General features: G+C 29.2%; 1 protein-coding gene across 1 annotated transcript; it reads left to right on the top strand.

Annotated features, from left to right (window-relative positions):
- Positions 1-17,697: 17,697 nt before the first annotated feature.
- Positions 17,698-20,264, top strand: LOC114407267 (aluminum-activated malate transporter 8-like). The gene is made up of 6 exons (XM_028370305.1): positions 17,698-18,072; positions 18,191-18,331; positions 18,561-18,833; positions 18,928-19,037; positions 19,135-19,278; positions 19,527-20,264. Exons 1-6 carry the CDS (start codon positions 17,784-17,786, stop codon positions 20,028-20,030), a joined length of 1,461 nt encoding a protein of 486 aa, XP_028226106.1. The 5' UTR covers positions 17,698-17,783; the 3' UTR covers positions 20,031-20,264.
- Positions 20,265-25,287: the final 5,023 nt, after the last annotated feature.

Genomic DNA, 25,287 nt, shown 5'->3' with positions numbered 1-25,287 from the left:
TGTTCATCGGTTTAATCAACACAATGAACTCAATGATCCAAATTAAATCAAGTAAATTAATTGGTTTTGATTTTTTTTCCTAATTTTGGTCCAACTTTAATCAAACCAATTATAACCAATGATAATTGGTGTATCGGATTAGAAAATTTTCAAATCCCAACTAATCCGAACCAAACAAAACATATATATTATTGTTTTATTATTATTTTTTAAATATTAAAGTTACTTATATTTTTATGTCATTTTATATATTTTATTTGCATTTTATGTCCATTACACACACATACACAAATTTACTTTAATTCTTTCATTTTTCTTTCTCACATAACCTTAAAAGAATGCTAAACATGCACACTTAGAGAGTCTCCTCCATTCATTGTTTTATCTTCTCATGACATTCATTTACATCGTCAAACCTTCTTTGGACCTTCATCGTGTTCACATTGACAATACAACTTTGATCTCTAAATCTATTCACGATAGATTTGACTGATTTGATACATGTCATAAGACTATTCATTATTTCAGGGATAAAATTATTATTTTATATTTTTTTCCAAAACATTCTTTTTTATTATTTTTTTAAGGGATGTTTAATGATTTGACCTGAACCAGCTTGTTTGACATTGGTTTTGTTTGGTTCAGGCAAAAAAAAAAAAATAATTTGCAAGATGACTCTATATAAAACAAATGCTCCCTTAGATCTTGTGCTTCTTTGTTTAGAATCTAGTTATTCAATGTTATAAAAGAATAGGTTAAAAAATTAAATAAATATTTAAAATAAAAAGTTTATTCAACTTTATAATAAAAATATATTAATAATATTGTTATATAAAAAAATAATTTTAATATTTTAAACATTAACGTTAAAGTATTTATTAGCATTTTCCTTTTGTTACGAAACAAAATTAACGTAGGCAAATTAAATATTGAGTTTGACAAATACTTTTTTTTTATGAACTTTCACAAATACTTATATCGTGACTACATTCCAAATATTATTTAATATATTTTTATAAAACTAAAGTTTTATAAAAAAAAATTAAATTTAGTTTAAAAATAAAGATGAGAATAATATATAAAAATTAAAACAAACCTCTAAAACAAATAAATTCTTAAAAGTGTTTTCATTAAAATATATTTATATATAACACTCTCATTTAAAATAATTATCATAATATTTCTGATAATTTTATAATTTGGTTTAAAATTTATACTTAACATAATTTTTATTAAATGATAATGATATTTTGTAAAAATACGCATATATTATTTTTATTTCATAAATAATAAATAATAAAAAAATGAATAGAGGTGGTCCCTGATGAAAGGGGCGTGAGATACACTGTAGAGGCGTCAACCCCACAAAACTGATCTCTATCTAGCCTCTCCTAATCGCTTTAACGAAGATTCGGTTCTTCTTTGTGCTTTACTGGGGTCCCAGCGTTGATCTTTTTTCTTTTTTCTTAAAAATAAAATAGGAGATGGGTCCCCGTGCAAGGCAAGGTCAAGAAAGCAACCAATGAAGAAGAGGATTGGGTCTCTGGGCAACTACCTTTATCTTTAATTAATTAAATAAATGGCCATATACACCTACGACCCTTCCCCGTGTCGGTTTATGCTTGTTCCTGTCCCTCTCACCACCCAACTACTTAATACTTTCTCTTTTGTTTTGTTTTTGTTTTTGCGCCATGGATCAAATTATTGTGCCCTTCTCTCTCACTCACACACACATTTTGGCGGGGAAGACGACACCTGCATTATTGGTGGGGGAGTTGTTGTCGGCGAATCGAACGAGTGACCAAAAAGGCCTAGGGTGAGTGTGGGCGTAGGAGATAACTTGTGTGTGGTGGCGTGTGAAGAGAAGATTGGATGGTGACGTAAGACGTACGCAGGGTCCAAAAAACACAAAAGTCCAAATCATGGTGGGGGGACTCCTCTTCAAAATTTGAATGGCTGGAAGGAGGGACAACAAACAAAACAAAGGCTAGTGTGGTGACCTCACGTGAGCGTCCAAGGGATTTTAAGATTGATGTGGATAAAAAATTAACAATTAATAATTAAGATTTGTGGATAAAACAATTAGACATAACTAAAATTCGAAATAAGAATTTAGAGGTGGAAATTTGATACGGTTAAATACCACTTAATTTAGAATTACAAAACTCTAGCTTTATTTGTTTTTTTTTTTTTTTTTGTTACAGGTTCACTTTTAAGGTATGTTTCACTCTTATTAAATATCTAGCATATTTTAAAAGGTTTTACATAATCATAAGTTATGACACATTTTATAAAACCATAGATAGTATTACGTTATAGTTGCGGTGATAAAAAGAGATCATTTGAAAGATTCAACCTGACCTAAAAGCCTAGTTATAACATCTAATGATGGTACCGTAACATGATTTGTTATTTCTTCAAATCCTTATTGTAGAAATAATTCATGATATAATTTTTAAACTAGCATTACACGTTAATTTGTCATGTGTGAGCTGTCTTTAAAAGTTTAATTTGATTATTTTCAAAGCCTAACTAAGCCTTCAAATAGGTTAGGTTAAGCCTTGATATGAGACTTTAATACCTTCTTCATTATCAAGAATTGTTGAACTGTTTTATTTAGATTTACCATATTGATAAGGAAAAAAGAAATAGACCAAGGGTGCATTTTGTAGTGAGAAAAAAAAAATTCTGTAAATGAAAATATTGATAATGATATCCTACTCTTAAATATACATCAAATTATGCAAAATTTCTTGATTCGATGAGAGTTACACTTAATGAACAAAGATTAATTTCTAATTCAATTGGTCGAAAGATACTTAGTTTCTTATCCAGAAATAAAAAAAATAAATATACATAAAACAAACAAAAATTAAGGTAAAATAACAAATTTGTAATTGTTATGGTAATGAACCATATTGCAAGTTTAATACATCATTAGGTCACACAATTATTTGAGAATTATATCCTTAATTATAAAATCAATCAATTTTTCACAATCTTTGTGGTAAAACTGACTCTTTCTATACTTGTCATGGCAATGGACCAAATTGCAGAACTATGAATCTATGATGGTGCGGTCCTGGAAGCTGCAACACGTTCTATATGTTTTCATTTAGAACCAACCAATTGTAGCCAAAGCCATCTACTATATAGATGGGCTCTACTATATAGATAGGCTCATGCTTGCGGGGAGCTATCTTCAAGAATGACTGTTATCAGCTTTTTCCTATACAGGATCACTTTAAAAAAAGTCAAATGCCCAAAGAACTAGAAGCAGAAGTTAACTTCAGGGAATCATAGATGATTGTATTGTTCTAAGTAGATAGGAGGAGAGTGCGAACTCTTGTTTACTGAAAGGATGGGTAACAAAGTAGCACACGCTTTGGCGTCTTTAGCTTTTGATCTTGTGATGTATACTGGATAGATGAGGTCCTACAGTAAGTTACTAATTAGAGCATTGCAAATTTGCAAAGTGATGTAATGTCCTTATTTTATTTCATCACTGGAATAATATTTCAAGTACTATTTAACCCAAAAAAATGGTAATGGACCTATGAAGAGCATGCCACCTAATTTGTGGTGTGAAGTATGTTAAACTTTGACTTGACCTATTTATTAAAAGGTGAAATTTAAGTTTTTTTTTTAAATTATCACTTAAGTAAAAAGGTTAGGTTTTATTAACAATGTCTAACACAATTGATAAATTATTGAGTTTCATAAGCATGCTCAGGACTGTGTTAGCTGCTAGGCAAGTTAGACAGTGACCTTAGACCTCATATTTTGGCATTAATTATTATTGGCCGTAGATTTAGTCTCAGTATTTTTTTTTAAAAGAATTTAGCCTCAGTATCATATACATGATTGTAAATTCAATTAAATTAAGTATCATGATTGACAACTACTTATTGGTGTAAGATAGTATTGCGATTATTTCAATGCCAAAATTAATTGAGAAAATCAAAAGCTATTTTAATGTACCTATAAAATTGCAATCGATTGAATATAATTAATTCTATTTGTTTCCAATTTTGTAAAATCATTATATCTTAATGTGCCTATAAAATCAAAAGCTTTTTTTTTTTCATTTTCTTATTTTTTTTTTACTTTGAAAATTTATTTATTTAAATACTTTATTATTTCCTTTTATTTTACTATATTATATTTTGTAGTGATAGAAAATGTCAAATAAAATTTATGAATTTGGTTTAAAAAATAAAGAAAAAGTTTTAAAAAAAATATTCAATCTTAATAAATTTGTTACTATTTGTAAAAAAGATACAAAAATTGGTTCAATCAATGAAAAAAATGATAAATCAATTACATCTAAATAATATCGAATATACTAATATTCCTACAAAGTTTGTAAAGTTAGAATATTAATATAAAAAATAATAATTTATATTATATTTCTATAAAAAAATTGTCTAAGATCCTAAATCTTCTAGACACAGCAGTGAGCATGCATATGGAAAAAAGTTTGTTGGGAAAAACAAAACTCACTTCTCTCCTCTTGATGATCTTTATAGGTCAAGGATTTATATCATAATTTTTGTCTACCAGAATACTTTAATTCAAGAAAAAAAAGGTTAGACTTTGTCATAATTTGTTTTTTTATAAATAGTATCGGATCTTGGAAGTAATATTATATACTTATTTATATATAATACAATTTATATCTAAGAATAATATAAAAATATAAACTTATCAATATTTTTTTTTATAAAAAAAGGCCTGTTTAGATTCATATCTACTTCGGCTTATAATTAAGTCTTATTGATTTGCATATGGACTTTATACAAAACAGGCTAAGTAAATTTTTAGGTACGGTTATAAGTCACGTTAGACATTCAAAAAAGTTAAATTAACTCTTAAAAATAGTCTGTAAGAAATAATTTTTATAATTATGAACTAAACTCGACTTAAATGTACCAAAATCTAACCTGACATTATATATTTCCATTCCTAATTATTAGTAAATAAATACTTTTAAAATGATATAAGATATTAGCTAGACCAGACTATAATAATCTACAGTCTCACATTAGGTTTAATTTTAAAATTTCAAACCAAATGAAGGCACTCCTTTCAGTACGTAGGAGGTAGAAATTTGGAGAAGGCACAGGATTAGGATTCACGCTGAAGGAGCACCAGGCGAGCTATCCGGACAAATTGGACATTATCATTCATTATGACTATCACAACTATTCATTCTTTTTTCTTTGTGCGTGTTTCGGGCGATGCCACTAGCCAGCTAAGCTAACAATAATATTACTATGTGTGATGAAATCAAAGGGAAAGAGTATTATATTTATAGATAGGTAGGTTTGGGTCCTTGTTGATTCTTCCTTTTTGTTTTGTTGCCCCTACCAATACCATACCTTACTTTTGTGTCTTCCCAATTAACACTAGTACCCAACAAAATTCGTTGGACACTTGGACGGGCTACTACAACTACCAGCTACACCTCTTACCTTTTAAATCCTGTCTCTTTGCTCAACACTTTCTATATGACCTATGCTAAAAAGTGCATTCCACACATCTCATCATCTTACCCTTTTTTATTTTTTTGATACAGTAGAATTAGTTACCCTTATATATAATAGTCGGCGCTAGCTGCAGTGTTTGTTTAACCCCCATTGACTGACTGGTTATTTCAGAGAGAAAATAGATGCTAGTGGAACTGTCACTATTATGAAGATGAGTCAATAATGGCAAAGCCCAGGGCTACTTCTATGTGGTTTGGTGAAAATAATGTCAAGTAGCTGAAATGATTCCAACTAATCATTTTCCTTAATTTTTCATCATTGACATTTTACCACTTCCGTAACTGCGAGGATCTAACAACAACAATATGATTAATTGATTACTTTGTCCATTGAGAAAATTTAGAAATGTTATTTTTATACTTAAATAAATATGTGTTTTTACTCTTTGCACTTATTTCTTTAATTTTATTTATTTTCTCTCCTGTTTGCCGGAGTTGTTCTACTTTTTTTGGTAAAACATAATTAAGTGCAAAAAAGTATATCAATTTTGTGTACATGTACCATTAATTCGTTATTATTGAGGACTGAGGGATCAAAACATTTTTGCGAATTATGTGGTTAGAATCCTAAAGAAATGCTCTGAATAAATACAATGAAAAGTTGAAGTAGAAACTATATTGCCTGGTTATTTATGTCTAAATAATAATTATCCAATGTGGTAAGACTTCATTGACAATTGGTCTTAACATTTTTTGAGAAAAAAATAATACTCCCTTCATTTCAAAGACGCTTTAAAAAAATAATAAATCATATATATTAAGTGACAATTTAAGTTTTTAATAAAATATTAACTTTTTAATTCAATTTTATCCCAAATAAATAATATCAACAAGATAGTTTTTTTTAACATAGTGTTTTTTAGTATTAGGTGCATTAATTTTTCAATGGCCAACAGGGATAATTTAGTAAAATTATTTTACTGCTTATATTATTTAGGATGACAGTTTTTATACTCCTAAACAAATAAATCACCTCATTGAATTTTTTTCCCCTTCTTTCAATATCTCTCCCTACATCGTATAAGGAATCAAATTACATCCACATAATTTTGATGATTATTAGATCATTTTAATTAACTTAATATATAATCTAATTTTTATTAACTCAACCGTTAAATTATATTTATGTATTAACAATATTATTTATGTTATATTTTGTCAATATTAAACAACAACAAAAAAGTAATCAAATTATTCATATTTTAGTATATTTTAAAATGTTTATATTATACTGATTTTAATTTATATAAAAAAATAACAAATGATTTTGAATTAATATGAAATCTTGCATATGTAATCTATGTAAAAGTAATTGTAAATCTAACAATAAATTTTAAAAAAGCATTCTTAAAAAAACATTTTTCAATTGAAAGTTATAAAATGATATAATAATTATCAAAATTATATCGTTGTAATTTGATTCCACTCATTATTAATTATATTAATAGTTAAATACTTCTCCAATGTTTGTATCTCTAATACAATACCTCTTGGTTGTTCAAATAAGTTTTTCTAAAAAAAAATGGTATGGGATAAGTGAAAAAAAAAATAGATGTAAGGAACTTTCAACTCTATTTCCATAGACTCTCAATGAAAGTCTACATCCCCATTTAATATTGAAAGAGAAAGAAAAAAAGCATGTTCCAAATTGTTTGGAGTTGAATATGAAGTATAACTTTCAATGTATTTTTTTTTAAGCAACGTTATGTATTTTTTTTTTCTATGCACAACTGGAAATGAGTCATGCAAATAGATCTTGATTCCAAATTATAATAATCACGCAGAAGAAAATTGTCATTAATTAAAGCAACCGACAGAGATATATTAATGGAGAATTTAAACAACGGTATATCTTTTTCAAATGTCAAACTTTCTTACGAGGGAATGGGTGTTTCACATAAACGGAATATACTACCAAATGAATACAACATTCTGCATTCCACTTTTGCTTTTGTAACAAAATAGAGGAAAAGGCAACTGTTTTTTCAAACCAATAATACTTGGATAATTATTAATACACTATTAAGGCCATAATTGAGTTGTTGAAATTTCTAATTCTTTCAACAAACACAACATAATAGCGCTTCTAATCGAACACTTATGTTAGCTTCACGCTGTAACAGTGGTTGAGAGATTCCATTAGGACCTTGTGTTCCTTCCTCGTTAGTCTTTCCATGAAGCTAACAAACAGTGAGCCATGTGTCCATTAAAACCTCCCAGCCTTAGCTAACAACAACTGAATAATATTAGGCATCTCTAATTATAATTTTTTTTAACTAATTCATATCTCTTAAGAAAAATAGATATTATAATAAATTTATCAATTATTTATATTATCATTCTAAAATTATCCTTTTATTTTCTCTCTCTATTCACTTATTATTTTCCATTAATATTTTGAGAAAGAATAATTAAATAAAAATATGCAGAAAAAAATAATAAATACATATAAAAATTAGAAAATAATTTTATAAAAATGAACAAACAAATTTTTTAAAAAAATCTTATTACATGCATTGGCAAATAATTTGTTTGATAGCTTTTACTTTTATCATAACAAATGTTGCATATTCATAAATATAATCAACTCATGATTCTTTCAATTTAATCAATAATTTTTAGTTCAAGTTTTAATTATCTAATTGTGTTAAATATTTAGAATGAAAATTTTACTGTCCATAATATCCTACCTTACTCTAAAAAAATACGTGGCGTGTTTGTAGCCGTGGACTATCGACAAACTGGTCTAGAGTTAGGCTCTCCCCAGAGGCCAGTCTCTGTTTGGCACTTTTGATCCCTGGGAGGATGAGATAAGGACATGTTCTTTCCAGTCATAACAGTGACATTTTTCATGGAACCCCACTCTCCCCACCACTCTTCATCATCTTTTGGAGAATGCCACCCCATAAACAAATGTATGTATGTGTGTCTCACTTGGAAAGTTGGTTTTCATTTGCAAAAGGGATCACCTTTAATTATTTTTTAAAGAAAAAGAAGAAAGCAAAGAATGACTTACCTAACTATTCTTGATCCAAACTATGCTTTATGCTGTGTTTTTGTTGATTTCCACATTATCCCAATATTTAATTTTTACAAAAGACAAAGGGCAAGAATCATAGATTACCGAGTTATAAATGGATTAGATTGTGACGTTGTAGATGTTATCTTATCTATCCTATCATAAGGAACAACTTGGTGAGAGATTAAAATGTATTTCATAATGGAAAGATAGACAGCACTAGCATAATTATTTTTTTAGGATACAACTATATTATAGTTGAAGACTAATTATAGTGTGGTGAGCGGTCCATTAAAGATACTTGAGCAACATACTTTTTATTTATATCATTGGATCGGATCATGGATCTCCAAGCATTACGAAAGTACATAAAATAAAAATAAAATAAAAGGGCTTTCAAACTCACACTGAAATATGATGTACGTATATCCAAACAGGGCTCATGTGAGACCCCCTGTTGGCGAATTGTGGTGTGGAATTCCAACATACAATATTAAATTTGAGGTTGCTCTGCGATTATTTGATTTGATTCGCAAGTTTGTGTCATCTTTCAAGTAGAATATAATAAGGTTTCAAAGTTTAATGCCTCGGAAAGTATGGACAATTCCAAGTCCAGCTGCGTAATCTGATTACTTTATTTCCTATTCCCTTCCATGCACTACGTAATGTACTTATAGCTCTTACATTACCAGGATCGTGTAAATTGCTGAGTCATTTCCATTTTTGAGGGATAGGGTCGTTTTCCTTCGGTTTATATATACATGAAGATCTTCTCATTTATCATTCTTTATATATAGCCCCTTTTGTTTCCTCCACATGTTTATATTTATGCTACGAATTAGCATCCAAATAAATTCAATGAGTTCGTGAAAAATGAATGTCACAATTGAAAGCTCGAACAGAATTCAATCAAATCGGATGAGGGAGGAAGTATATATATTTTCTTTCTTCTCCTTTTGTATGCTGGCCTTATTTATTTATTTGCTTTTTTTTCCTTTTGATGAGTGAAGGGAGAGAAGAGTTTGGTATGCAAGCAATATAAAATTGGAGCATGTGTGTGTGTGACTCGAAGAGTGACCCAAAAATTGGGACTGTCCTGAGAGTGGCTGGCCCATGAGTCAACTTGCTGAATTCTGAAACAATAATGGAGTGGGAATATGGGTCCTCAATTGCTCCTGCTCATAAACGTTTTCATTGTGTTGTTCAATAATTATGAGATTCCCACACAGATATGATATGAGGGTAGTGGTATCCTACATGTCTTCACACTCTACTTTCATCCAAACACAAAACATCATTTCCCAATTTCCCCTTTGCTACGTACCAATCCTTATTGCGTTCTTAATTATACACAAAAATATTAGGGAGTAAATTTGTTTTTAACTAAACTAAACTACATCTATAATCATTGATTTAGTGTTCAATCAATATGAGATTACGCATATTGAAGGTTGGAGGCTTGGAGCTAGGAAAGCCCAGTTCAATTCGCTTTCAAGAACTGGATGCTCGAACATATTGGAAAGGCAAACACACTTAAGTGTGGATTGGAACAACTTTGCAACGCTTTTTCTTCTTCTTCTTCTTCTTTAATAAAAGAAAAAAAGACAAATTAACTAACGAGTTGTTGTCCATCCCATACGGAGATACAATGATCAATTCATAGATATTCGATGAGGTAAAAACTCGTGACAGTAAAATTTCATTTCTTGATAGCTAGAATTTTAAAAAGCAGTTATTGCTGTAAAATTATTATCCATATATAGTTTGTGGCATGACACAAGTAATTGGCGATTTATAAGACATTGACACTATACTTGCGGGAGGTCAATGTATATAGTAAAGAAACATTAACTACCATTTTTGCAAGTTACTAGTTTCAAATTCAAGCTAATTAAGGAGCCATCAGAGTCATTCTTGTAAGGTATATTTGGAAGTGTGAAGAAGGACCTTTTGAAATCAATAACAAACACGTCATTTACGTAAGATTGGGACAACCCCCAAAGTTTTCGGGATTTGACAAGTATAATTGTAAACATTCAAAGAGAGGGGGGGATTTTACTTTCAGCGTCCACACACAGAATATTTTTTGTAAAAAAGTCTTCTTGAGACTTGTTCTAAACTTCTTCTATTATTAGACGATACAAATCTGAGGTTTTCTCTTTTTGCTTTTCAAAGGCATGCATATAGTTAGCTAGATATGATGAAAAATCATTACATGCTTCATCTCTTTTATACAATCATTGCATATTCCATGAAGCTTACCCAAATCAATCTCGTTACAAGAGAGAGACGAGCCACAACTTGTTTCTAATCAAATTTCAGCGGCCATCTTAAACTTTTTGCTTCTCTATTGAATTTCTCAGAGGAAATTAAGTACCCGGTTTCTGTCATTGGATGCGTAACACAAGTGACTTAATCACAGCAAGTTGAGGAGAGTTTAATTTTCATACATAAAAAAATATATTGATCAATAGAATATATGTTAAATATGATTATTAAAATAGTTATTATAAAAATTAATAAACTTATCATTTATAATATTAAAATTTAATATAAAAATCTTTACACCGTCTATCTAATTAAATTTATTGAATATAAAGAAAAGCTAGAATGTCTTTTTTTTTTCTTGGTCTATATGGAGAAAATAAGTGTTAGGCCCATAATTAAATCCGTCTATCAAAATTTTTAAACTGCTCTTGAGTGTTGTCCGTTCAGGCTATTGTATTTTATACTCTCGTTATTACATCTTGCACCTCTCATTGTATTATGAAAAGTTTATTTTAAAATATAATTTACATTCGAGAATGAACTTTTTGGAATACAATGAGATATCCGATGTAACACTGAAAGTGCAAGATATAAATATCGTCCGCTCATGATGATCCAAATGAAATTACATGTGAGTTCATGGGCCTGTATTCCTATTTTCTTTAGGGTGTTGCTAGGTGCACCCAGCATAATTGCTGGTGCACCCAGCATTTTATCATATTGCCAATTTTGCCCCTTACACAATCTTACGGAAAAATTTCTTCCGTAAGAGTTTTTCCCTCTTACAGAAGAACTTCTTCCGTAAGAGTTTACAGAAGAACTTCTTCCGTAAGAAGTTCTTTCATCTTACAGAAAAACTTCTTCCGTAAAATTTTTTTATTTTTAAAAAAATATACTGATTAAATAATCCGTATGATTTATATCAAAATTAATTGTCACAAAATTTATTATTTAAATTTACATGCGCATTAAATATACATAAGAAATTTTAATGTTATGTATAACAACATTATTTATTTTATGACATAATTGGCTCATTAGCTCAATTGGTTAGAGTATTGAACTAATAACTTGGAAGTTACATGTTCGAGTCTTACTGCTTCTTACAAATCTTAGAATTAGTTTTCGCAACATATAAAAAATTATATTACAGAAACTAGTTTCTATACAAACTATGGAAACTAATTTCTATATAAAAAAGTTACACTATGGAAACTAATTTCCATCAAGAGTATTTTTGTAAAAAAAAGAAAAAAATAATCGAGCAATACAAAGAATGAAAAGAATGGTGTAAATAGAAGTTTTTCCTACAAACAATTATTTTGGTAAATGATCTTCGTCTTCTCGGTGACGGGAGGGAATCCAAATTGTCAAGAAAAGTCACACCACGGGTTCATATGTGGGCTTCACTTTTAGCCCAATTTTTTATTGGATTTTCTTTACTCTTGAACAGAACTAATAAAAAGAGGCTTGAACAGTAAAAGACATCTTGATACACGGAACCAAAAATGATTATGATTATGATTTGTGAGTGGGTATAGTTTTTTTTTTTATTATTATTCCTCTTAACTTCTCACATATGACACATTAAAAGAATTAGAGATCGATGAGTCTAGCTCAGCTGATTAAGTATAATACATGAGAGTTAGGTTGAGTTTGGTTGGATTTTATCACTATGACTAGAGTCAGAGGCTTTTCTTGATAAGCCTCTTGCAATTTTAGTTTTGTATCCTTTTCAGGTAAGAATAAAAATAGTTCAGCCGTTTGACAAGAATTTATGAGACTACCCTACATCATACCCATGTAAGGTTAGGTCTTTTCATAAAATACATTAGGTCAAGACTTTTTAGTAAAGTTTATTTACTTAAATAGATTAGGTCCTAAATCATTCAAAAAGTCTTTTAACCTAACAAACTAACCTATTTAAAAAGTTATAAATAATTATTATTATATTAAATTTATTATAATTTATTAAAATCTTACATTTATTCATCTTTTTAAATGTTAATTATTGTTCTACCTAAAAAGTGAAGTTAAAGTTTATAATTAAATTTATTGGAAAATAAATTTAAATCATATTTAATTTAAATGTCTTATTAAAAAATATATTTTTAAATAAGATTATGATTGTTATGTCAAACTTTAAAATATACTTATATTATATAAATAAGTTGAGTTTGATTTTTATAAAATATATTTTTATTTTTAATTTAATATTAAATTCTTACAAATTAAACACTTAAATCACCGGACTTGTTAATCAGACTAGACTTTTATATACACCAAAGGATCTTTGATAAATAAAAAACTGAAATCATATACTTTTAATGAAGGAGAAACTGTCCAACGTATTTCCCCTCCTATCTTTGAGAAAGCGAGGCGCAGAAGTGCAGAGGACATATGTGTACATTAATATTCCAAAATTAAATCTCAGTTACTTCAGCGTACATAACCAAACATGACACAGAAATGAGAATTCAGGGACAACATGTGGTGGCTAATGGCTATTTTTTCATCTCGTTTTTTCTCTCTTTTTTTTTTTATTATACTACATCATATTTCCTTTCATTTTTTTTAATTTATCTTTCTTTTCTTCTTAACTCTCGTCAGGTGTGAGTGTGTAATGATCATTTTCCATTTACATATTTAGAACACTATCCACATTTTTTTTTGGTGGAAAACCCTACCTACATAGAATAAAGCAAATTTGATAAGATAACCTACAATTAATTGATGCATATTTTCATTATTTAACATATATCCTAATACACCATATAGGACAGGAGTATCCATTAGTCTTGCATGTGATCTCATTGATTGAGTATCTAGTATCTCGTTATGACGTACCTGTTTATCAATATGTGCCTTTTCGTTCATTTGCTTTTTCAAAGAATTGCTTGAGAGAAAAACGTTTTTAAATTTTAAATGATTGCTAATATTTTATTGAGCGAATAAAAATGAAAATGGAGGTTATGTGCGTAGAGCTTTAAAATAAAATAAATGTCCACTATTACAAACATATTCTTTTATTATTTTGTTTTGATACAAGTTATCAGTTATTCATAAATATTATATATATACACAAAGTTTTGTTTTAAATTGATAAAAAAAAGTTTACACTTGTGATAAAATAAATTAAAAAGAGGGAGAATAGGTCATGAAAAATGTGTTTTTCTTTCCTCTTTCTTTTATTCCAAAGAAAAAGTGTAAAGTTTTAGGATAGAAAAGCTGTGTTAAAATATAAAACCTTAATTTTAAATATTTTTAAGAGTGTTCGAGATTAAAACAAATATTATTAATTGAGAGTAAACCACTATATTGGTCCAATGGTGAAAGATTTAAAATAATATATATGAGATCTTAAATTCAAACTTCAATGTGACCATTATAAAAAAAATATATAGTTAATTGAGAGTTTATCACGTCTACATGTGATTATACTTTAAAATCAATAAAAATATTCCATTTACTACGTTAATGTCAGGCCATTCAGTGGTTCATATAACTATAACTATGTGGATATGATGAAGTGTATTTATTTGAAAAGAAAGTAAGGATGACTGAAATTAAATCGAATTTGGGACACCACAATACTGCACTAATTTCTTAATTTGGCTATTTCCGTTTCTGAAGATTCCCCCTCTAACCGTATATAGTTAAGGTAACACTTTAATGCTGATGCCAAAAGCTTGAGTTAAAATGATTTGAAGCTGAAAAGACCAATATTAGCTTGTAACGCTTGGATGATTAACACGGAAATTTCTTCTTCATTATGAACAAGATCCTACTCACATGAAATTTGTTGGTCACTTTCATTTTCCAAACCTGGTAAGGAGTATAACTTTAAACTATATATTAGCAGCATTCTCATTTAAAAGGAAAATATAGTGAAAGAATAGGAGTGAGTCAGATCCTACTCACTAGTGATTGCTGACACTGCAACTGATTCAATACACATGGCTAAACAATTATATCATCAGCTTAGTCGGATAATCAAGTCAAGAAATTGGAAAATGATTCCCAGTATATAGTGAAGATAACTGAAAGTTCTTTTCTTTATGTTATTAAGTTCACAAAATGGAAAGAGATAGTGTGTGGGGTCATTATCAAATGTTTAATAACTTGTGGCTCTTATATATATATATATATATATATATATATATATTTCATTTTTTTAATTGCTTTATTCCTTTGTGCTTATTATATTTCTTTCTATAGGCTATGACAAAAAATAGAATGATGCTAAATTCACTTTACTTGGCCTTATTTGGAGATTCGAAAATGCTGATGCAAACATGTTTTTGCCTTATCCTTTTTTTTTTTTGTCTCGTTTCCTTTTATCAGCAAGAATACACTAACTATTGTTGGATCATGGATGTGGAGCATAATTTTTAATTAGTATCTTCTTTATTTTTGTTTTGAGATGAGGCTAATCTTGCCATTATCATTTCATGTGTTCATGAACTGGTTGCTAAGATATATTTCTATTCAAAATTCAAATGTATAATTGTAACTAGATTTCGCTGGAGCATTTGCGTTTAATTATATATAGGCACGAAATCCTCATGTCAGAATGAACTTAAAAGTCTGCTTTTAGAGCAGTTAATTGATCAACATGTGGCTGCTAGAAAGATGTTAATCACTGCTAGAAATTTCGACCGGAACACTATTTTGTTTTCTTTTGCTTTCCTTTAAGGAAAACAATATATATTTCGTCATTCCTTATTTAAGACCTACAGTTGGTCCAATTTTTTAAGGGGGTTTTTCATTTGTTTTTAGTATCCACTTTAATGTCTTACTTATGCATGCTTTGTCATCTTCCCACTTCCTAATCAAACTACAAATATTTAATTGATATGAATGAAAAGCTGGCCACTGTAGGTATTTCCCCCGGGTGGGACCAAAGAGAAAACTATTGCAGATTTAATAAGAAAATGAAGTGTGATAGTTTATACATACATATATATATATATATATATATATATATATATATATATATATATATATATATATATATAATATTGAGATGACTGTAATATCTCAAGGCTTACAATACCAAGTACTCTTTCATACTTACAATCCTCAAACAGTCAAACCTACCTTCTGTTGTGCACTTCCGATTAATTAATGAACTCGAACGTGATCTTATCTATTTGTTTATTCATTGATACTTTTTGAAATATCCTTTAGTTAAAGTGTTAAACATTAAGTCAAGTAAGTAATAGAAGTGTTATAAACCATTTTATGTTTATATAACTAACATTTTGGGTATTCAACTTGCATTCCGATCCATGCATGTATTTCAAATAATTTATAAATTGAATAATAAAGAAATTAATCTCACACATTTTTTAGAATATAAGAAATATATAATTAAGAATATAAGCAATACTTCGACGTCCTTTATATAAAATATTTCTGTATACAAAATAGTCCAACTAACTTTAACACACCTAATCTCTAGTAATATTTTTTTCTAATACTTATTAAAAATATTTCTAAAAGCTTGTGATAACATTTAAAAAATGTTCCAAAATATAAATAAATATTTTAACGACATGGATTATATATGATAAAATATCATAAAAATATATTAGTAATATTTATTTATATTTTATAATATTTTTTAAATGTTTTCATAAACTTTTAAAAATATTTTTTAATAAATATTAGATAAAAAATATTATTCAAGATTACAATTTGATGTGTTACAGTGGCATCATATGATTACATGCATTTATTAGTAAAAAGTAAATTTTCTAACAACACACTTTACGTTAAATAATTTATTACCCGCGTAAAAAGGTATAATTATAATATTAGATTCACGCCAATAATAGTTCATATATAAACTATGAGACTAATTAGAAAATCTAACTTGATTTTCTTTTCAAAAGAAAAAAAGTTTTCTAGTTGACTGGTCTTTTAGCCAAAAGTCTGATCTAGCAAATGATTCTTTTATGCAGTCCTTGCAGAGAAGAAGGTTTTTCATGTTTGGATTATTGAAAATCATGATTCTGTAAATATGAATAAAATTTATTTGATTCAACATAAATATTCAAGAAAACATTTATATAAGTTTGTTAGAGTAATTTTTTGAATAGTTTGATCTCCTCTCTTTATGTGGCACATTCATATTGTAACTCAATGCTTTAACATAGCTCACCTATCGATCTGTGTATAAAGGCAGAAGGAATAAGAGAATTGAAGTGGTAAAATATATATATCTATAAAACATGAAGGGTGATAAAATGTAAAGCTAAAAAATAGAAGTGAATTATATTTTTTTATTTGTAAGAATCGGAAGATAAATATCAAAGATTTAAATAATTTTTGCAGCAACTAGACCTCCTTTGTAAGAACTGAAATTTTTTTAGACAAGCATTTAAAAAAGTAAATATAATTTACCAAAATAAAATAAAATATAAGGAGGGGGATACAGCAATTCAATGGCTGACTCTGACTAAAGTATATATTTTATCATTCTATGCAGAAGTACTTGTAAATTAACTTTGTTTAATCTGCTGTCGGGACTAAACTATTCATAGCTGGAAGCATTAATCCTAACATTCCCTGTCTATGAATGTCTTGGTACATTATTTTGGTGAGTGAAATGAATTCCTAAAACTGAAGTACATACTTTTAGAGTTATGGGCATTTTGTATTTAATCACAATAACATATGGTGCCGTGACGGAAGTACTTTTTTTCTCAAATGAGAAACAGTCTTTTTCTTTCAGCAAAAGGACAGCAACTCATGTATCTGACATATAAAAATCTTTTGCTGAAAGACACAGCTGTACTTGTGTTCCTATAAATATCAGTCTTCAAAGTCATTTTTTCCCAAGCTTCTCACAGCTTGCATAGTAGTTATTTTGTTCCTTCCTTCCTTCTAGAACTTGCTATATCACACTATATTTTTGGCAAGGTTTCCACTCCATATCTAGTCATGGATATAGAGTCAACAACCCAAGCAAACAAGGGTGGATTTTTATCTCATTTGGGGAACTGCCTCCAGGATTTGCCTTGGAACTTCAAGTCCAAGGTTATCAACATCACAAGGAGCATAACAAAGATTGGAAAAGATGACCCCAGACGAGTAATTCACTCATTAAAAGTGGCAGTTGCTCTCACATCGGTGTCATTGGTTTACTACTCGAGGCCTCTTTATGATGGCTTCGGAGTTGCCGGAATGTGGGCTGTTCTGACAGTGGTGGTAGTGTTTGAATTCAGTGTAGGTAAGTTTCAGACATCGTATACATATTGCTCCTTATTATATAATTAAAGACCAAAGTATGAAGAGTACTTAAAGATTAATGCATTAACATATAATATGTTTTGTTCTTAATTAACCAGGTGCAACCCTCAGCAAAGGTTTAAATAGAGGATTTGCTACATTATTAGCTGGTGCTTTAGGGGTTGGAGGGCAACACTTAGCTACAGCTTTTGGAGGAAGAGCAGAACCTATTGTCCTTGGGATCCTTGTCTTCATTTTAGGTATATATATATAATATAAAATAATTTTATACTGTGATTTTTTATGTAATTATAATAAAAATTAATAAATTTATCATAATGATTGGATGATATTATTTTATATTCTCAGGACATAACTTATTATTTTCTCATATACAATTTGGACAAAGAAAATGAAGCTTCGGCATGAGACTAGCATTTGCTTCCTAATTAAGCAATGTGCTAAATGGTTTGTGTTTTGTGTTTGCAGCAGCAGGAGCTACTTTTTTCAGATTTTTTCCAAAGATCAAGCAAAGATATGATTATGGGATTGTGGTATTTATATTGACATTTTGTTTGGTCGCTGTCTCGGGTTATAGAGTGGAAGAACTCTTCGAGCTTGCCCATCAGAGACTTTCAACAATTTTATTAGGAGCAGCAGCTTGCATGGTCATCTCCATTTTCATTTGTCCAGTATGGGCAGGTGAAGACTTTCACAAGTTGGTGGCTTCCAATATAGAAAAGTTAGCAAATTACCTACAAGGTATATATATATTTGACCCACCATTAATTAGTTTACATGCATCTTTTTGTGATGCATATATGTTAATATCTAAAATAATTCTTACCATTTTCAGGATTCGAAACCGAATATTTTCATTGCTCAGAGGATACAAAAAAGTGTGAGAAGTCAGTTCTTGAAGGATATAAAAGTGTTCTTAATTCTAAAGCAAGTGAGGAGTCCTTGGTGAGTTTTTTTTTTTCCTTTCTAACTTTTGAGATATCATTCAACACTTTCATCATTTGATAGATTGATCAAATATTAACGTTATAATATTGCACAGGCAAATTTGGCAAGGTGGGAACCAGGACATGGCCGTTTTCGTCTTCGCCATCCTTGGGAGCAGTACTTGAAGATTGGAGCACTTACTCGGGAATGTGCTTACAAGATTGAAACCATTAACAACTACCTCAACCCGGAAATCCAAGTAATACATCGATCATTATTCTTTCTACGTTAAAAACATGAAATATTTGAGACCTTCACTTCAATGTCTATTATCAAAACAATTTTAGCTTGACAAAAACTTTTTTGAGAAAAAGAAGACAATTTTAAACAAACTTTTAGCTGTAATTAATATATATACACTTGTGAGAATACTCTAAAACTAGAAAAAAAAAAACAGCTTTATGAGATATTGAAGCTAATATGCATGCATTTTGTTGGTTACTGCAGGTATCTTTGGAATTCAAGTGTAAAGTTCAGGAACCATGCACAAAGATGACCTCAGAGTCCAACAAGGCATTAAAGGCAATATCTTCATCAATCAAAAAAATGACACACCCATCAACTGCCAAAGTCCACATAGAAAATTCAAAAACTGCAGTTGAAGACCTCAAAGTTGCCCTTGAAATCGTTTCTTTGGAAGATACTGATCTCCTATCCATAATCCCAGTTGCCACAGTTGCATCAATACTCGAAGAAATCACCAAATCAGTGGAGAAAATATATGAGTCTGTTTCTGAGCTTTCTCACTTAGCCCATTTCAAGAGTGTTGTTGAACCCAATGTCTCACCAGAGAAGCCACCCCTTCTTCATCGAGGTATCATAAAACCTGTTGTGGATATTGATAACACCGTCGACCATGTTGAAATTACAATCCCAGAGATAACTACAGACTCTCCAGAGAAAGAAAAGGCACCAACAACAAAACCCTCGGAACATTTAATTTGTAAATAGTGTTGTCAATGTCAATTACTTGAGACTAGTCATTTGTCATGACTCAACATTTTTATTCCTTAGTTGAGTTAGTTAAATAGTCTCCGATGTAATTTTACTTTTGTAAGGTTGAATATTTAGATTAAGGTGAGAAGATTTTTAATATTCTTACCTCAATTTAATTTCTTCTTTACGTTGCTGTTGATCATGGGTTTGGTTTAGCCCCCAAGTATGATGTTCGTTTTTGTTTTCTCTTGTCAGTTCTTAGTAAGATTTGGCGGTACCGCATATGATGGATAGAATCTTTGGGTGTCAATTTAGTTGGGATCATTGATTGTAACTTGATGTGTTGCACTGTTAGTTTTATATATAAATAAAAATAAAAATAAAAATTACGTTTTCTCTTCTGTTCCACTGCTACAGGTTATGCTAGCTGTCATTTTATTTACTAATGATAAACTATGGCTATGCTCTCAGCCACACTTGGTGCTTTGCCTCCTTTCTATGCCTATTGGATTCTACTTTTTGATCAAATTCGTCATAAGACACAAATTGTTAGTGAATAGTTGAAACAAAATTGACATAGCCATTATGGGTGCCTAGCTACGTTGATACCTGGAACGTGGAACTCTAAAAGCAAATTGCTGGATGGCCAGTAAACATAGGACCTTAATTAAGTATTTCACGACAAATTAAGACACACTTTATCAAAATAAAAGGGAAAAAAAATAAAGGCAAAATGGGTCCACTATGAACGATATATGTGGAGTTTAGACTAGATAGAGCATCAGGACCAGGTAAATAAAGCGAACCCCTGCCTTTGTCTAAGAATGTTAGTTCGGATAATTTGCCATATCTCGGATTACGTTGAAATTAATTAGTAACTAACTTAGCACGTTTATGTATACACAGAACACAGCTTTCTTTGACCTTACGGAAGCAGTTGATCGTACGTGCCTTAAATTGGTGGAGATTGTATATGTATAGCAGTTCGTGTTGGTGTTGGGTTGTAATTAGCCTTTTGGAGTCTTGGACGTGACTCATGAGTCATGAGCCCCTTTTAAGATAACACAACTTGTTCAAGCAATAAACGACGAAGTAGCTTATCGTACGTTAAACATGAGAAATTTTGAACCCTCGTCAGCAGCACATGGAGAAATCCTCCATTTGGCTTATGTTTTAGCCTTGTCTATTCATATAATGAAAATTTTGTTTCATGTTAAAAAAACAATACTAACCACCGGGAGTAATATTGCCTTATAGTTATGGCTTAAACTAGTATTTAAATTTGAAGTATTATGCTTGAATCGTATTGAAAGTGAGATTATTGACATCTTCAATCATCTATTAGGACTTCGTTTTGATCTATTATGTTTGCTCTCGTGCTGAAAATTAAATCTATATTTAAATTGTCACTAAAAAGATTAAGTTTTTAGGATGCTTTTGTTCCTTTCCTTGGGTCGAACAACTGATAAAAACGGCATACCAATATGATAAATTAATATTATTTGAGAAACAAATTATGGCATGTGCAAACCAATATATATATATATATATATATATATATATATATATATATATCATGTGAAACTAGCATTCATTCAATGTTTCAACTGCACTTAATAAATAAAAACTGCAAATATACATATAGAAAGGTCTAGTACATTTACGTTTATATGAGAAAAAAATTCCTCTAAAGTTAAAATCAACTTATATGCTTTAGATTTTAGAAAAAAACTAGATATATATTAATTTTAATTTATAAAAAAGTTTGATTTTTATTTCTTTATTGTTTTTTTCTTCTACAAGTATTTGTTAAGAAATCTATCCAAAGTGAGATGTGAGATTTCCCCATCATCGTTTATTTTTTAAAATCTTCTTATGATTTATGAACTATTTAACAGATCAATTTCTAGTTCCCCCTACACATGTATATATTCAATTCAATCCAAATATAAATTTTCAATTTGATCAAACTCCTGGTATGTAATTTATTGTGAGTTAATTACGCTTTTAATCCCTTAAATTAGGGAGTCTATTTTTTTATTTTTTTAAAATAAAAATTTTCAGTTTTTAGTCTCTCAAATTCTGGTGGAGAGATAAAAAAAAAACATTTTTTTGAATGTGAGAGATTAAATTTGTAAATTTTATTTGGAGGATTAATTAAAAATGAAGTCCTTAATTTTTATTTGTTAGTTCTTTATTTTATTTTTTACCTTGTACTTAAATATTGATGTGTTAGTTTAAGATCTATGCAGGCATTGTTAATTTGCTTTTCACGGGATTCCTTGAGGCTTGAGCAAATATAATGTTTTCCTTATATAGGTACGGAAAGATGCATGCTTCATTCCATGAGAAGAAAGGAAGATACAGCCAAGCATTGGAAACTTTAGTTCCAAGCATTTGAAAACTAAAGCTCGTGACAGAGTATCCATCGGGAAACCCAAAGAGACAGAAAAGGGGAGGGGGGAGTCTTTATATAGTACAAGACTAGTGATACGAAACTTTCCACGTACCATTAATGTCATGTGTGTTATTCTGTTTCAATTTCTTCATGATTCAAAATTACCCTCTAGAATTGGTCTAATAATGTGAGTTTAAGTAATTTATGAGATCTTAAATTCAAATTTCATTGTTATTTTTTTAGAAGAAAATTCAATTATCATTATTAGTCATTGACAATATAAAATATTTTATAATTTTTTTCTCAAAATAAATTGAATATTAAATTTTCCATTATCAGGACTTTCAATCCCACTTTGAACATATGTGAAACCACCACTAAACTTTGCCGCTTAAACATAACGCTGTTAATATTTTCCACGTAATCTGCAAATAACTTTAAGAAATGAAATACGTACGGGCAGATATTAATTGACAATATACCGTATTTAAAGTAACGGTGAGAACTCAGAACGAGGATTTAATATTAATCCAAAGTTAAAGATAATTTTGAAGCATGGTAAACATAATATTTCGATTTATCAATCCCAATAAATAGAATAAAAAGCAATTTATATAATGATCCTAATCAGTAAAAGGTAAACAGAGTTAAACATGCATTGAATTCTTATATTTTACAACTTAGAAAGTCCATAATAAAACAAAGGTAAAAAGACACAAAAAACTGCGCTAGAGTTACTTCTGTGTTCTGTCTTCCAATAACTCGGACAAGCAGTGCGTGGGTATTATAATAATCCAAGAGCTCAAGCCATATCTAAAAAGCTGCACCTCTGCTACTGAATCACTTGGATCTTAAAAAATAACGTGGATAAATATAACTATAAGAAAATAGGTTATTAGATGCATGAATTTATCAGAAGTGTCTTCATAAAAGATGCTCGACTTTGCTTGATCGTAAATGAAAATGGCTACATAATTTTTTTTAGAAAAATGTGATTTTAATCTCTAGTCAAATTTTCTCTATTTTCATAAGTGGATTTAACCCTTTTTAACTTAAAAAAAAAGGTTATTAGATGCATGAACAGTTGCTTGATAGTAAATGAATACCTACATAAAACGGGTTGTTATATGCATGAATCTATCTTGCTTGATTGTTAATGAAAATGGCTACATAAAAACTTTAAAAAAATGTGATTTTAATCCGTATATCTTCAAGTCAAGCAAGATCAAGGTCTTTCAATTTTGATAATGATGATTTTGATATCAAATTTTAAGAAACATAGGGATTTAGTAACTTTTAACTTTAAACAAACATAATAACTGTTTAGAGAGGAGATTAAATGTTTAAATCAACCTTTTTTAAAAAAACTTTTAAGGACTAAATTCATATATATATATATATATATATATATATATATGAAATAGAAACCTTGACTTTATTTAATGGAAAGTATATAAACTAAAAACATATTTATTCAAAAAAAATTCTAGTTTGCAGTATGTCTATATAATGAAGAATCAAGCTTCTTACAATAATCAACAAAAAGTACTTTTGGAATTTCATTGCAAGAACTTAAGGATTATTACGTATAACTAACGTGCATAACACTACAGGATTAATTAGCAGAATAACCCTATATATATCTCTAGATATACTTTGTATAACCCACTTATCATCACTATACAAGCCTCTGGTTATCAAGCACATACATGCAACTTTTGTAACAAGTAAAAGATTTTAAGTGTACCAAAGCATGCATCTGGTATCTCTTATTTCCTATCAACTTTTGGATTCCATCTGGGCACAATCGCATCAATGGTACAGAATAGCAGAGGTAAGTATGGGCTAAATGAGATTAATCCCAATCAGAAACTAGAAGATTCCAGTGCCTTAACACAGGGTGAGGGTTATCTTGAAACCTAATTCTTAGTAGGCGGGTTACCAGACTTGATCAATGGGAATCACATGCCTATGTCAACTTGCACTATCAAATGAAATTAACGGTTATTAATTAGCTGATGACTGCAAGTGCACCGCACACTATTTGTAAAGCTGAGCGTGTAAGTAATATGACAATGCTGGCATATAAATTCTAATACTTCTGCATCAGCAAAAACGAAGTCTTTTTTGTGGCATACATTGGTCTAGACTTTCTGAGGTTTATAATAAAAGATGTCAACTTGACATTTTGGGACTAATATAATATGTTGCTGGTAAAAAAAGTGGGTCAGCTAAAAGAAAAAGATTGGTGCTAAAATAAAATAAAACAAAAACTCATGAGAAAAGAATGTTAAAAAAATACAGAAAATAATTATTTAGTTGAACGTTTATAATCAACTTTATAATTATCCATTACGCTTATGAATTCATGTTAGGCTTCTCCATTGAAAGGTTACCACTGAAAATAAAGGTTAATTAACTTTAAGGTTAATTTATTATAAAGAAATGACTTGATGATATTTTGGTCCATTAAATTTTGGCATTAAATTTTAAAAGTCTTATTTTGATTTTTTAAGTTTTTAGAGTGTTTGATTTTGATCATTTCTTTCAAATTCTGTTAATAAACGTTAATGTTCCATTAATATTTGATTTTTAAAATAATTAATTAATTAAAAAAATGGTAATGTTTCAAACGAAAAATGAAAAAAAATAAATAAATTGATACGTTTTAAAAACATAAAAATTTAAAATGATTTTTAAAATTTTATGCATCACAAAAAAAAAATTATAAAATATAATAAATCAAAAGTCTCATTATTCCTGAAGAAATTGACCCACCTCATTTGCAGTGAATTATAAATCACCGTCTATGAATTTTTTTACGACGCTAAGTAAACTTACTGATTTCGCCACTTAAGAAATTTTATTTATATA

The sequence above is a fragment of the Glycine soja genome, chromosome 3 (genome assembly GCF_004193775.1).
Source record: "Glycine soja cultivar W05 chromosome 3, ASM419377v2, whole genome shotgun sequence".
Classification (NCBI taxonomy): Eukaryota; Viridiplantae; Streptophyta; class Magnoliopsida; order Fabales; family Fabaceae; genus Glycine; species Glycine soja.
This window is presented reverse-complemented; position numbering and strand designations above follow the sequence as displayed.